Source organism: Sus scrofa, chromosome 17 (genome assembly GCF_054392235.1).
Source record: "Sus scrofa isolate SSC_HxYL_T2T_F1_AM1 chromosome 17, Sscrofa_HxYL_maternal_Yorkshire_Landrace_v2.0, whole genome shotgun sequence".
In the NCBI taxonomy this organism is placed as follows: Eukaryota; Metazoa; Chordata; class Mammalia; order Artiodactyla; family Suidae; genus Sus; species Sus scrofa.
In genome coordinates, this window is record NC_139399.1 from 17716719 (window position 1) to 17731808 (window position 15090).

General features: G+C 48.8%; 1 protein-coding gene across 6 annotated transcripts in view; it reads left to right on the top strand.

Moving 5' to 3' along the window:
* Nucleotides 1-229: 229 nt before the first annotated feature.
* GPAT4 (glycerol-3-phosphate acyltransferase 4) overlaps nt 230-15090 on the top strand; it is a 33335-nt gene continuing 18474 nt past the window's right edge. The window contains exons 1-3 of one of the 6 annotated variants that reach the window (XM_085002652.1): nt 230-309; nt 5131-5204; nt 13666-14656. In XM_085002652.1, the coding sequence (XP_084858778.1) occupies nt 14492-14656 (165 nt within the window). In that variant the 5' untranslated portion in view covers nt 230-309; nt 5131-5204; nt 13666-14491. 6 annotated transcript variants of the gene reach the window in all.

Below are 15090 nucleotides of genomic sequence, written 5' to 3' on the forward strand. Positions count from 1 at the left end.
CGCCCCGTCTGCTCGTCTCCTACCGCCCCGCCCCTGAGGTCCCGCCCCGGCGTCCCGCCCCTCGGGGCCCCGCCCCGGCGCCCCGCCCCTCGGGGCCCCGCCCAGCCGGGCCTGCGCGCGCCGGCGCGTGGGTGCTGAGCGTGAGATTGGACAGCGGGAGGGTGGGGATGGGATGCGGGGGTCACGTCAAAGCGGCGTAGACAAAGGCAGGGCGCGCGCACGTCCTTACGCACGCCTCGGCCAGCGGCGGCAACGAGGGCGGGAGGGACGGTCCGCGGAAGGATTTGGCGCTTGGGAGCCTCGCGGTCGGTGAGTACGGTCCGGCCGGCCCCTTCCTGAAGGTCTCTGGCTCCGGGGGAGCGGAAAGCGGGGTTGAGGTTCGGGCCCGGTGCTTCTTGGGGGCTACGATCGGGAGACCCCCCCCTCCTCCTGCCGCCGCTCGGGCGTCGGGAGGCACCATTGCGGCTGCAGGGGGTTCCGGTGCCAGAACGTGCCGCCCCCTGCCCGCGGTGGAGCGGCCCGCCCGTCCACGCTCGCCCTCCGCCCGGCGCTCAGAGGGCCGTTCCCGCTCTCCTCGTGGCCTCCAGAGTCCCGGCCCCGCGACCCGCCCTCCGAGCGGCCTGGAGTGTTGGAGACGGCGAGCCAGCGCCTTCACTGGGAATTCTTTGGCTGCTTAGGTTTCCCGGGATGTAGGTTTTCCTTCCTTGTTCTCCGAAGGAGCCCCATTTTGCCTTCTTTGGGGTTTTTTAATTCTCCAAATCTCTCCTGTTTACGTTTAGATTTCTCGCCCTGCGAAGCATCCTTTCACGGGAGGGTCTTGTTTAGTCCCTCGCTTTCCGTGTCGCTGAGGGCTTTAACTCTGGCCTTTGAAAACTTAGGAAAAATACACCTTATGAAACATTTGCTATAGTTCTCTGGCGGTAAGTTCCATACTGCACTAAATAACACGCCTCACTGCCCTGGGTCTTCTCATTGATAACTTCCTGAGACCAGTTAAAGAATTTACTTTCTGGTTCCTTTTCCTTAATTTGGGCTGCACTTTGAGTACCTCAGCTTAGTTTCATGTCTTGTAGATTCTATCTCAGGCCAGGGGATGTGCTGTTGAAAAGCCATTATCATCCTTGTAGAAAAAGAGCTTTGTAATAATGCCACTTTGGTATTCTTGTCTTACTGAGACAGTGATTTTTTTTTTTTTCCACCTTGTTATTGTGGAGACTTTCAGACATAGAAGAGTAGATAGACTAGTGAGCCAGTGAGGTCTCATCCAGCCTCAAGAACTCCCCCATGACGGAGGCTGTCCCCTCACATCCTCATCCATCCCCCCGTCTCCTAAACTCTGGGATAAGCTTGAGATTCGAAACAAAAATTTTCACTATGGAGTAAAATTCATAACGTGCTTTCATTGGGATGTAGTTTACTATCCTAAACCCTTCAGCTCAGAAACACGGCTTTGGAAAAGCCCCCAAAATGTATATCCAAAATGATAAAGCTGCAAGTTGAAACAAAAAGTGTGGATGAGAACTTCCAGATGATTTTCTCTAAGAGGTTCAGTGACTTGTCCAGAGCTACAGGAAGTGTGGGGTTGATCTGAGACTGGAAAGGACATTTTCCAGGGCCCCTTCTGGTCTGTCTTGTGTTTCTTTCGGACAAGAGGAATAATGTGTGGAAGGCCTGTGACTGAAAAGTCTTATCATGGAGAGGGGGTGGGTATATACAAACCTTCCACCAGATTCTGGGATAGGAAAACTTAGGGGGTAGACCTTAAGTTTATTTCTTAAGCTAAATTTGGGACAAAAGGAGGCCTTCTTAGAGTTCCCATCATGGTTCAGTGGTTAACGAATCCCACTAGAAACCATGAGGTGGCAGGTTCTATCCCTGGCCTTGCTCAGTGGGTCAAGGATCCGGGGTTTCCCTGAGCTGTGGTGTAGGTCGCAGACACGCCTTGGATCCTGAGTTGCTGTGGCTCTGGCGTAGGCCGGCAGCTACAGCTCCAGTTAGACCCCTAGCCTGGGAATCTCCGTATGCCGAGGGAGCGGGCCTAGAAAAGGCAAAAAGACAAAAACAAAAACAAAAGGAGGCCTTCTCATTGTAGCTTTATAGGAAACATGGGAAGATGCTGACCGTAGAAGTGGGATACCAAACAGAATCAGAACAGGCTTTAAGGAGTTCCTCTTGTGGCTAAGTGGGTTAAGAACCTGACTTGTATCCACGAGGATGCAGGTTCTATCTCTGGCCTCGCTTGGTGGGTTAAGGATCTGGTGTGGCTGTGGGTGGTAGCTGCAGCTCTGATTCAACCCCTAGCCTGGGAACTTCCATGTGCCGCAGGTGTGGCCCTAGAAAACAAAAAAACAAAAAACACAGGCTTTAAAAGATTTAGATAACATGTATAGCTATTTCTTGAAGAGTGACTAAGGGAAACTGGAGTCATTTCAGGAGGTATACCCCGATGTGAAGCATTTTGTAGCAGAGAGAACAACAGAACCCTCCCATAAAACATCCTTCCTGAGCTGGATGCGACATGGGTTAAGCTTTTTTTATTTTTTTAAATTTTTATTTTTATTATTATTATTATTATTATTATTTTTTTTTTATTGTCTTTTTGCCTTTTCTAGGGCTGCTCCCGCGGCATATGGAAATTCGCAGGCTAGGGGTCTAATTGGAGCTGCAACTGCCGGCCTACACCACAGCCACAGCAACGCGGGATCCGAGCTGCGTCTGCAACCAACACAGCTCACGGCAATGCCGGATCCTTTAACCCACTGAGCAAGGGCAGGGACTGAACCCGCAACCTCATGGTTCCTAGTTGGATTCGCCAACCACTGCGCCACAACGGGAACTCCAAGCTTTTTTTATTTTTAAAACAAAACCATGGTGTGCGTTTCCTAGCACGTTTTCTTATCTTAAGAAAGACAGGTAAATTCAGTACTTGTCCTTGTTTTTTGTCGTTGTCTGTTTTAACATGTAACACTAGTTTTAGGCGTACAACATAATAATTCAATATTTTTATATATTGCAAATTGATCGCCACACTCCATCCCCACACATGATTAACACAAATTTTTTTTCTTTAAATGAGAACTTTTAAGATCTACTTTCTCAGCAACTTTGAAATATATGCTATAGTGTCATTAACTGTGCTCCCTATGCTGTATATTAAATCCCCAGGATTGGAATTTTGTGCCTTTTGACTCCCTTCACACATTTCACCCAACCCACTCCATCCCTGCCTCTAGAAGCCACTAATTTTTCTGTGCATTTGGTTTTTTATATTTTATATTTTTATTTTTTGCTTTTTAGGGCCACACCTGTGGCATGTGAAAGTTCTCAGGCCATGGGTCGAATCAGAGCTTCAGCCACAGCAACGAGGGATGCCAGCCACGTCTGCGACCTGCACCACAGCTCACGGCAATGCCGGATCCCAAACCCACTGAGCGAGGCCAGGGATCAAACCTGTATCCTCATGGGTCAGATTCATTACCGCTGAGTGGGAACTCCCCCCCCCCTTTTTTGCTTTTATACTTCTTACTGTATCATTAAACTCCTGAGAAGAACTGACCAAAGGTCCCTGGTTCCTGTGTCACCACATAAGAATGCCTGCTGTAACACCATGAGTACCCTTTAAAAGTATGGGATTTTGGTGATAGGAGTAATGTTGTTTGAAGTGCATGGACTTTTTCCTAACTCCTGTCAGGTAACCTCTCCTTTATTTTTTAATTTAATTTTTTTTAATGATAATACGCTCGCCTTGTGGCCCAGGGGGTGAATCTGAGCCACAGCTACAGCAATCCTTTAACCCACTGTGATGGGTCAGGGATAGAACCCATGCTGCCGCCGCCACCTGCTGCATTTGGCTTCTTAACCCTTAGTGGAAATTCCGGCATCTTCTCCTTTAAAACAGGAACACACCACCAGCAACAGCGGCTCCTCTCCTCTCTTTGGGTGCTTTTTATTTTATTTATTTATTTATTTTTATTTTTATTTAGTTTTTTTTGTCTTTTTGCCATTTCTAGGGCCGCTCCCACAGCATATGGAGGTTCCCAGGCTAGGGGTCTAATTGGAGCTGTAGCCACCGGCTTACGCCAGAGCCACAGCAACGCAGGATCCGAGCTGCGTCTTCAACCTACACCACAGCTCACGGCAACGCCGGATCGTTAACCCACTGAGCAAGGGCAGGGATCGAACCCGCAACCTCATGGTTCCTAGTCGGATTCGTTAACCACTGCGCCATGACGGGAACTTCATCTTTGGGTGCTTTTTAAATTTTGTCTTGCCTAACTGTTGTTAGTGTGTTTAGATTGTGTCTCCTGTTAAACTGTCAGCTCAAGATCTACAATTCTAGAATAATGCTTTGTAAAAAGTAGGCACACACTATGCTTTTGTTGACTTTTTGAATTACAAATCTAAACCCAAAACACTGGTGAGGAACCTTAAATACAGGGAAGGCGAATGACTTATTGAAGGTCACACAGGACAGAGAGTAGCAGAGCTGTGTCTGCTGCCTGAGTCCAGTCCTCAGGCCCTTCCATGGCATCTCTTCACAACTTAGAGGAGTAGGGAGGGGAAAATATCCTATAAGTGTCTTTTTTCTTTACCAATTGGAGTTAACATCATCTTCAGGGTCTGCTCCAAAAGCTTGTGCCAGTGCTATCCAGTAGAAACATAATACAAGCCACACATACACTTTTTAAAATTTTGTAGGCGTTCCCGTCGTGGCGCAGTGGTTAACGAATCCGACTAGGAACCATGAGGTTGCGGGTTTGATCCCTGGCCTTGCTCAGTGGGTTGATGATCCGGCATTGCCCTGAGCTGTGGTGTAGGTGGCAGACGTGGCTCGGATCCCGCGTTGCTGTGGCTCTGGCGTAGGCCGGTGGCTACAGCTCCGATTAGACCCCTAACCTGGGAACCTCCATATGCCGCAGGGGTGGCCCTAGAAAAGGCACAAAAGAACTAACTAACTAACTAACTAACTAAATAAATTTTGTAGTAGCCACTTTAAAAAAATAAAAGGAAACAAGTGGGAATAATACTTAACTCAAATTATCCAGAATGTCACTTCAGCCTGTGATCAACATACAAATTATTGAGGAGCCCTCCCCCTTTTTGTTCTCCCCACATGAACTCCTGGCCCAGCCAGTGTCTCTTTGACGTTTACAGCCCGTTTCAGTTTGGACTGCCACGTCTCGGGTGCTCAGGAGTGGCGTGCGGTGAGTAGCTGCAGGGTCGGACCCTGTGTTCACTGTCAGTTGAACATGGGGTGAGGGAGCATTTTCTGTTCTTGGTAAGACTCAGTTCTGAGGTTAAGATAGAGTTTGTGGGTTTGATGTTTTTCTTTTTAATTTTAGGGCTGCACCCGTGGCATATGGAAGTTCCTGGGACCAGAGATTGAATCTGAGTTACAGCTGCAGCAACACCAGATCCTTTAACCCACACTTCCTCGGTGACTGAAGCTGCTGTGGTTGGATTCTTAACCCACTTTGCCATGGTGGTTACTCCCAAGTTTGTGCTTTTGGTCATTTTTTTGTATGTTTTTTGTTCTGACGATTTTCTTTGCACAATTTGGGTGGTTTCAACTTTGTGGCAGGTTGAAGAAAAGTCTGCTGTTTCAAAACTTATGTGCCTTTGTGAGGAAATGCTTTCTCATTTTAAGCAAGACTGCCTCGGTCATTGGGGGAGAAGGCTGTGGACTTTTACAAAGTGGCTAGTAACAAAATTCAGTAATAAGAGACCCTAGTAAAAAACAGGTGGAGGATTTGAGCACTTCGCTGGAGAGGATAGACCAATGGCAGATAAGCCCGTGAAAGATGCTTAATGTCCTTGGTGGTGAGGGAAACACGAAACGGTGAGGTACCACCTCACGTCCATTAGCGTGTCAAAAATTTAAAAGACTGATCCCATCAAGTGTTGGTGAGGATGTGGAGCAGCTGGAACTCACAGCCACTGCTGGTGAGAGTCGGCACAAGATGGTACAGCCAGTCGAGAAGCCGGTTTGACAGTTCCCTAAAAAGCCAAGTGTACACCTCCCTCATTCCACTCATGGCCATTTGCCCAGCAGGAGTGAAAGTGGGTGTCCACATAAGGCTTCTAGTTAGCAGTTTTATTTGTCACAGCCCCAGACTGGAAGGACCCAGATGTCATCCCCGCGTGAGTGGATAAAGCTGCCGAGGCGTGTCCACCCCTGGGGCACCGCTCAGCAGTGGCAGAAATGAGCTGTCAACATGTGCAGTAGCATGAACGATTCTCAGGGGAGTTGTGCCAAGTAAAATAGACCAGACACAGCTTTTTGGAAAAAGGAGAGACCAGGCAATTGTCTGCCATTGCACATTCGGTACTCAGATGTCAAAGCACCGGTTTTGAAATGGAGCTCTGAGAGCGCTGTTCAGGTTGGGTCATGGACTGTCTTGGGTCTCAGAGCCCCAGCCAGTCAGATTGTCCTCTCGTCAACTGACGGCCCCAGAATATCAATGTATCCTATGTCTTCTTCATGCTTTTCTCTTTTCCGGCCTTGCAGATTTCGATACTTGAGGTTGAACTTGGGACCACGTTCCTTATTACCCAGGTCCAATTCCCGTTAGGCCTTTCTAGGCAAGGAGAAAGTACCTAAGGTCAGAGTGACCTTGATTAAGACCAAGACCCTGAAACTGACCATATTCCCGGCTTCTTCCTCGCGAGTTGAGTCACATGGGAGCCCGTCATCATCACCTGGCTTTGTCCTGGACCGTTTCTTTTATCCAGGATTGCTGTCGGCTCTAAGTGGGCCCTTGGCTTTTCAGCTGTTCTGGGTCGCTTCCCCTGGCAGCTCCTGTCTCCTTGGAAACACAAGACTTTTCCTCCCAGGCAGCAACATCCTCTCCGAGCAGGTTGCTCCTACTCCACCACTCTGATATGCTTGGCATTTATGTCACCCCAGCACACGTTTCCTTTCTGTGCGTGCATTTGTTTACCGTCACGCCAGAGTGGGGGCATTAGATGGGTCTGTGCCCTGACAGCATAAACTAGGAAACGTGAATGGCTTTCCTCTGAAGCATAACCCACCCCAGAGCAAAGGAGGGGCCAGCCTGGAGGGCAGAAAGGCTATTAGACTGGAGGTCAGATCCGAGTTCTTCTGCCTCTGTTGCTGACCAGTTTTGTGACTTGTCTCATTCATTTAGCTCTTCCAAGTCTCAATAATTTGAGCCATTAAAAGAGCTTGCATTAGGATTCTCAGTGACCGGCTAATAAAGTTGCAATTTATTCCAGCCATCTTAGTGATTGTCTGCAGAGGAATTCTTGCTGTGGCTCAGCAGGTTAAGGATCTGACACAGTCTCTTCAGTGGCATGGTTAAGGATCCAGCATTGCCACAGCTGTGGCATAGGTCAAAGCTGCAGCTTGGATTCAATACCTGGTCCAGAAACTTCCATATGCCATGGATGTGGCCAAAAAGAAAAAAAAAGTAAGCAGAAATTACCAAATATTCCCCAAGGGGGTTAAAAAAAAAAAATCAGCTCTGGTTGAGAACTACTGTTCCAATTTATCTTTAGTATACATTTTTGGAAGTAGACTTGCTAGATTAAGGTTATATGTATTTTTTCTTTTTTTAAAATTAAAGTATGGTTGATTGACATTGTAGTGCCAATTTCTTCGGTACAGCAAAGTGGTCCAGTCATGCATGTATACACACACATTCTTTTTCTCATATTCCACTGCGTTCTATCACAGGTGGTTGGATATGGTTCCCTGTGCTGTACAGCAGGATCTCATTGCTTATCTATTCTAAATGTAATAGTTGGCTTCTGCTAACCCCAAACTACCAGTCCATCCCACTCCCTCCCCCTCTCCCTCGCCCTTGGCAACCACATGTTTGTTTTCCATGTCTGTGAGTCTGTTTCAGTTCTGTAGATAGGTTCATTTGTGCCATATTTTAGATTCCACATGTAAGTGATACCATGTGGTATTTGCCTTTCTCTTTCTGACTTCCTTCACTTAGTATGAGAATCTGTAGTTGCATCCATGTTGCTGCAAATGGCATTCTTTTTTATGGCTGAGTAGTATTCCATTCTTCTTAATCCATTCCTCTGTCAATGGACATTTAGGTTGTTTCTATGTCTTGGCTGTTATGGATAGTGCTGCAGTGAACAAAGTGTGAGCTACAATTCTTTTTGAATTGTGGTTTTGTCCAGTTAGATGCTCAGGAGTGGGATTGCTAGGTCGCATGGCACATTTGTTTGCTGTGAACGCCCAGCATGGCGTGTGGCACATCCTATGTGCCCAGTGAATGCTGTTTTTAGTTCTGTGTTTAGTTTTCTGAGGTACCTCCATACTGTTTTCCGTAGTGGTTGTACCAACTTACGTCCCCACCAACAGTGTAGGAGGGTTTCCTTTTCTCCACACCCTCCCCAGCATTTGTTTTTTCGTAGACTTATTAATGATGGCCATTCTGACCAGTGTGAGGTGTACCACATCTTCTTAATCCATTCATTTGTTGCTGAACGTTTAGGTTGCTTCCATGTCAGGTTATATGTATTTAAAATTCTGATGGCCGTTGCTGAGTTGTTCTGCAGAGAGGTTGTACCATTATACATGCCAGTCAGCTGTGTTTGGATGTTTTCTCATTTTCACCAACAGGTGGTTTATAAAAATTTCTCTTTTTTGCCATTTCACTGTAGTGGTGTTTTTTGTTTTTCATTTTTGTTTTTTGTCTTTTTAGTGCCGTACCTGCAGCATGTGGAAGCTCCCGGGCGAGGGGTTGAATCGGAACTGTAGCTGCCCGCCTACACCACAGCTCATGGCAACGCCGGGTCCTTTACCCACTGAACAGGGCCAGGGATCAAGCCTGCATCCTCATGGATACGAGTCGGGTTTGTTACCACTGAGCCTTGGCAGGAACTCCCCTCACTGTAGTGTTAATTAACATTTGTTTGCTTTACAGGCACCACTGTAGTATTTTTTAGTTTATGGGTTTTGTGACATACTTTGAAATGCCTCCTCTCTCTCTCTAGCCCTCTTAAAGTTTGGTGTTTAGCACTGATGACAGTGCTCTGGGTTACTTCTGATCATGAGGAGGTGACAACATGTACCATTTATTGAGATCTAATAAGTGACAGCATGCTTCAAAAAGGCACTATCCCTGTGTAGCCTAAGCACTTATTTTTAGTAAAATGACATAGTTTCTTTTTTTGGGTTGGTACGTGGCATCTCTCTGGACATGTTCTGACTGGTGTCTGGTCTCCTGAGGTGTAGGACATGTCACAGAGTCACAGAGAGCCAACAGGAAAAAGGGTTTGATTCTGCAGCTGAAAATTGTAATAGCCTCCACCTCGTGTTTGGGTCAGAATTGGTTTAGCTGTCCTGATTTAACTTTGTAAGTTCCCTCTGTATTTTCGCTTTAAGGACTCTCTTCCTGTTGGCATTCACTGAAGAGTGAAAATATGACTTTGCGCGTGTGTATTTGTTCAGTGCCTGGGCACATTTGTTCACCGTGAACGCCCAGCATGGCGTGTGGCACATCCTGTGTGCCCAGTGAATGTTTGCTGGCTCTCTCTTCACCCTGAGAGCCGAGCAGCCCTGGAAGGTGGGTCATTTGGGGACCAGGTTTGCCATTCAGTGGGTAGAAGAGTCCCATGAGCTTGGCGGTGGGCTGTCACATTCCTGGTTTGAAGTCTTCTTCCCTCTGAAAAGGTTCAGAGCTGGGTTGGTGAGGGTTTTCTGTTTCTCCCGGACCATTTGGACTCTCAGGGCCATGTGCCCCTCTGGGAGTTTGGAGGAAGCTGTGGAAGGGAGAGGGAAGGAGTAACTAGTTCTATTTTTTTTATTATTATTATTTTTTTTTGTCTTTTTACTATTTCTTGGGCCTCTCCCTCGGCATGTGGAGGTTCCCAGGCTAGGGGTCTGATCGGAGCTGTAGCCACCGGCCTACGCCAGAGCCACAGCAACGCGGGATCCAAGCTGCGTTGGCAACCTACACCACAGCTCACGGCAACGCCGGATCCTTAACCCACTGAGCAAGGGCAGGGACCGAACCCGCAACCTCATGGTTCCTAGTCAGACTCGTTAACCACTGCGCCACGAGGGGAACTCCAGGAGTAACTAGTTCTGAGCAGTGGCTTCCCCTGCCTCCTGCCTGAGGCGTCGTGGTTATTACTTGAGGCAGAGGGCCAGCCTCTCCTGCAGGAATGTTTATGTAGAAATTAGGCTGTGACAGAGTTCCAAGGTGAGCCGTCTGAACTCACCCGGATCGGAATCTGCGTTCAGGGGCCTTAAGACCCCAGCCTTTCCGGCTTTGCTGGCTGCCCTGCTGATCCGGGAAGATGTTTGGAACCTGTTTCATCACCACGGAGGCTCGCTTTCCCTCTGCTTCTAAGGTGTCAGGGAGGATTGTTTAATGTTGGCCACGTAGCTTGTTACCTCTCTGTGCCTTGGAGTCTGGGCTTCGAGAACGAGAACCCCAGGGTGGGGCCTGACCCCTGCCTTGGAGGGGTTGGGAAGAGTGGCTGGGTCAGGGGTCTGCAAATGTCCGAAATAGTGTGGGTTTTGCAGGCCGGGGTCTCTGTCACCTGTTACTCTTTTTTTCTCAACTTTTTAAAGGTGTAAAAACCCTTCCTAAGTCGTGAGTCTTATAAAATCTGGCCCATGGAGTTCCTTTCGTGGTGCAGTGGTTAACGAATACGACTGGGAACCATGAGGTTGCGGGTTCAATCCCTGGCCTTGCTCAGTGGGTTAATGATCCGTCGTTGCTGTGAGCTGTGGTGTAGGTCGCAGACGCAGCTCGGATCCAGCGTTGCTGTGGCTCTGGTGTAGGTCGGTGGCTATAGCTCCGATTAGACCCCTAGCCTGGGAACCTCCATATGCCACGGGAAGTGGCCTTAGAAAAGGAAAAAATAAATAAAATAAAATCTGGCCCAGAGTTGCCCTGTGAGCCTGGTGTGCCAGCTTCTGAACTAGGTGAAGAAATCAGTGTATTGCTAAATGTGTTTACTTCCATGTTTTGGGTACATGGACCCAGTGACATGATGGTGCTTGAGTTTACCTCACTTCCCTTTGGAGCAAGTCCCTGGGGACTTAGTTGACTGTGCTCCAAAGGGAAGTGAGGTAAACTCAAGCATGGCAAGTCACAGGGACCTGACATCGGTCACCTTGGACCATGGAACTCAAGGTGACCTTGGCCAGGGTGGCAGCAGCTGTCCAGTGGGACAGCGGCATCCTGCTGCCTCTTTCACATGGGAGTGCTGGTCAAAGGGGACAGGCCCGGGGGACAATGCAGTGGAGCTGTGGCCCTCAAATTAGGCTGGAGTTAGGTTTAAGGAAGAGAGTGACTCGGTGATTAAGTCCCAGAAACACGTCTCATTTCCGGAACCTCTGTTGGGATGTAGTTAGAAATCTGGCGTGTGCTCTCGGTTTCTCCAGTTAATAAAAATGAAAGAGCAGGTTTGTACCCTGGATTCCGAGAACAGCAGGTTCTGATTCCTGAATCCAGATTTGTCGTGTGGTTTTTCTCTGACCACCAGAAGCTGTGGAGAGCAGACCTGGCACGAAGGATGTGTCATTTTAGGTCAGGGTAGTTTGACAGTGTGGCCTGGGAGATGCTTATGGGCTTGGCCAGGCTCCTCCTGTCCCTTTCAGTGGCCGTGTGGTCCTGGGTAACTGGGTCCTCTAAGCCTCACTTCCCTCACCTGGAAATAGCAGTGATGATGATAACGACACCACCATCCCATTGTGAGAATTCAGTGAGCCTGGTATGTGTAAAGTGCTCCCTGTGTTAGCTCAGGCTGTCGTGTTGGCATTTGGTAAGTGTTAGCAAGAGTCATGATAACATGCAAGTAGAAGAAGCGGGGGACGGCTGCCGCTGAAGCAGCGTGTCTGTGATCCCCAGCCTTGTGGGAACATCATGGCTTAGCAGTCAGAGAGCTGGATCCCTGTCTCCTCCCTTGGTTCCCTCCCTGGGGAAGTGGAAGTAGTGCACATTGACATGTTGAGAGGTAACAGGTGGAAGGGCTCTGCGTTCTCTACAGCACCGGGCGGAATTTAAGCATAAAGTGAGTCACCTGCTCCTTTGCCCTTGAATGTCTCAGCACGGTGGAACAGAGCCAGGAGCTGATGGGTGTGAAGGCAGCACATTGGTCAGAGTCGTGACACGGTGCTCCCAAGTTCAGAACTCACGTTGGTAACTTGTGGTTAGCGGTGAGTAATATAGAATCAGAATAAGCAAGCTATCTGAAGCAGTGACATTTAAAAAAAGAAGTGGTTCTTCTAAGTGAAGGCAGCCAAGAGGGCTCCATACTGTATTATTCCAACTCCGTGGCATTGTGGGAAAAGCCAAACTGTGGAAAAGATCTGTGGTTGCCAGGGTTGAGGGAGGGAAGGTAACCTGAGCCCAGGGGACTTTTAGGGCAATGAAAATATTCCGAATGGCACTACAGTGATGGATACATGTCGCCGTATACTTGTCCAGACCCATGGATGGTGCAACACCAAGGGTGAACTCCTTCAAAAAAAAAAAAAAAAAAAGAGTGGGAGTTCCCGTCATGGCGAATCAGAAACGAATCTGACTAGGAACCATAAGGTTTCGAGTTCCATCCCTGGCCTCGCTCAGCGGGTTAAGGATCCGGCATTGCTGTGGCTGTGGTGTAGGCCGCCAGCTGTAGCTCCGATTCAACCCCTAGCCTGGGAACTTCCATGTGCCGCAGGTGTGGCAGTTTAAAAAAAAAGAACGAAACAAAGAAACTACATTTCCTAAGTCGGAATCAAAACATCAGTGCAGTCTGTTCTCACATAAATGTGGAGTCCAGAAAATAAGAACTTGTAGAAACAGAAGAATGGTGGTTACCAAGGGTTTAGGAGTAGGAGAAATAAGTTCTGGGGATTTAAGATACAGAGTAGTGGTTATAGTTAAAAATGCTGTATTATATATTTGCAAGTTGTTAAGAGGGTGGACCTTAAATGTTCTTACCACACACAAAAAAAGTATTTGACCTCCACAGAAGTATTGGAGGTTGCTGTGGATATCATATTGCAATATGTAGGTGTATCAAATTGTGCTTTGCACCCTTCAAACTTGCCCATTGTTATAGGCCATTTATTTATATCTCAGTAAATCTCGGTGGGGGGGAACAAATAAAAACAAGAGAGTTATTTTTAAAAGCTTATATTTCCTTTTCCCGTACAATTCCATTTCTGGAAATTTATCCTGAAAGTTTGTTTGCATGTGCAATTTTTTTTTTTTTTGCCACCCCTGAAGCATGTGGAAGTTCCCGGGTCAGGGATTAAACCTGAGCCAAAGCAGTGACAACACCAGATCCTTAACCTGCAGAACCACCAGGGAACTCCTGCATGTGCATTTTGTCTGCTCAGTCCTGTAGGCGCATTCATGACCATACTTATAACAACAAAAAGGTGGAAACATTGGGGTCTAACCTCAGGAAATCAGTTCACCAAATGGTGAAGTTTGAGTGGCCACAGGTCACACATACCGTTGGAGGTGAAAATTGTACGAGACGTCTGTGCATTTTCTTCCACATCCGCATCCACTGCTGGTTGCTCTGCCCTGTCCCCTTGACCTTGATGACACAGGAAGTTGGCACTGGCTCTCGGCTGACCCTGAGACGCCTCCCTACCCCCACTCCCACCCCGAGCGTAATGACGTGTCTCCACAAAGTTTGTGTGGCTGATGGTGTGTGTGCTTCTCCCTCCAGCTTTGGCAGCATGTAAGCAGCTTCCTGCCAAGAACCCAGGTCACCACGGCAAAGGGGGCCTTAGGGAGAAGAGTCTCCAGAGGACGCCCATGCCCGCGGCATCTGGAGTTACACTCACCGCAGGCGGCATGAGACATTTGGTGCCCGTGTCCATGTCCTGGCAGAGCCTGTAACTCTCCAGGAGAGGGTCCTGGGAGCAGTGCCAGGAGCCTCGAGAGGGAGATGGGGCCAGATGTGAACTCTCTGCAGTGAACGCGATCTTCAGCTTGGGAAGGAGTTTTAAGTAAAGCAGTTATTTAATTTCCACATATGCAAGTTCACTAGCCTTCTGTGGGAAGTGCCAGCCGTCACCCCCTCCACAGGCATTATCAGGACTTTTCTGGCACCACGTTGAACTCTTCTCGGTACTTCTGGCAATGACCGGTCTTCGTCAGGACAGATTTATCTGCTAAATGCTCTTGGGCAGGAGAAACAGGAAAACTTCTGGAAGCAGCACAAGGGGAGCTGAGCCCAGATCGAACCCTGTCAGCTCCCGCGCTCGGACGCTCTGCCTGGACTTGGATGCTGGCGGTGGAGACTGATCCCACCCTGTCCACCTCCAAGCCCATCTCCGTGGGGAGAGCCCGCCTGCCCGGGCTGCCTCGGTGGCCTCTTTTGTGGTCACCCCGCGCCCCCGAGCCCTGGGCTCTGGCCGTCGAGTGATGTGAATTTGGGAATGGAGGTGGAGCCCCTCCCCAGGCTGCTGCTGTCAGGGAGGACCATCCCCGTCTGAGGCCGTGCCCTGCTCGCCGGGAGGTGGGCGCCGGCCTGGCCTGCATCCTCCACCATGTTCCTGCTGCTGCCTTTTGACAGCCTGATTGTCAACCTCCTGGGCATCTCCCTGACTGTGCTCTTCACCCTCCTCCTCATCTTCATCATCGTCCCCGCCATCTTCGGCGTCTCCTTCGGCATCCGGAAGCTCTACATGAAAACCTTGCTGAAGATCTTTGCGGTGAGTGTGCCGTCGCCAGACAGCTGCCTCGCGAGGAGGGCAGAGGTGGGCAGAGGCGCTGTAGGCAGAAAGAATGGCTCGTGTCTGGCGGATGGTGACCTCTTACGGGATGGGGAGAAAGGTGGGAGACTGGGAGGGAGGTGGCACTTGGCGTAGAAATACTAACTAAGCATATGCTGTGCCAGCCCCCAGCCCTCGGCAGTCTCTCTTTTGAGCTAAGACACTCCTGTGTTTGTTCCATGTGAACAAAGGAATCTCTTCCACCTCCACCCCTCCAACCTTGCCTGTTTATGTCCAAGGGAGGGGCTTAGGATTAAAGGAAAAATCACTGCCAGATGCTGTTTCTTCTTTTGTAACAGATACTGAAACTCAAAGCTACTCCTGGGGTAAGTGTGGGAGAGTCCTTTCTTTCAAACCTTTATCCTCAGCAGCTT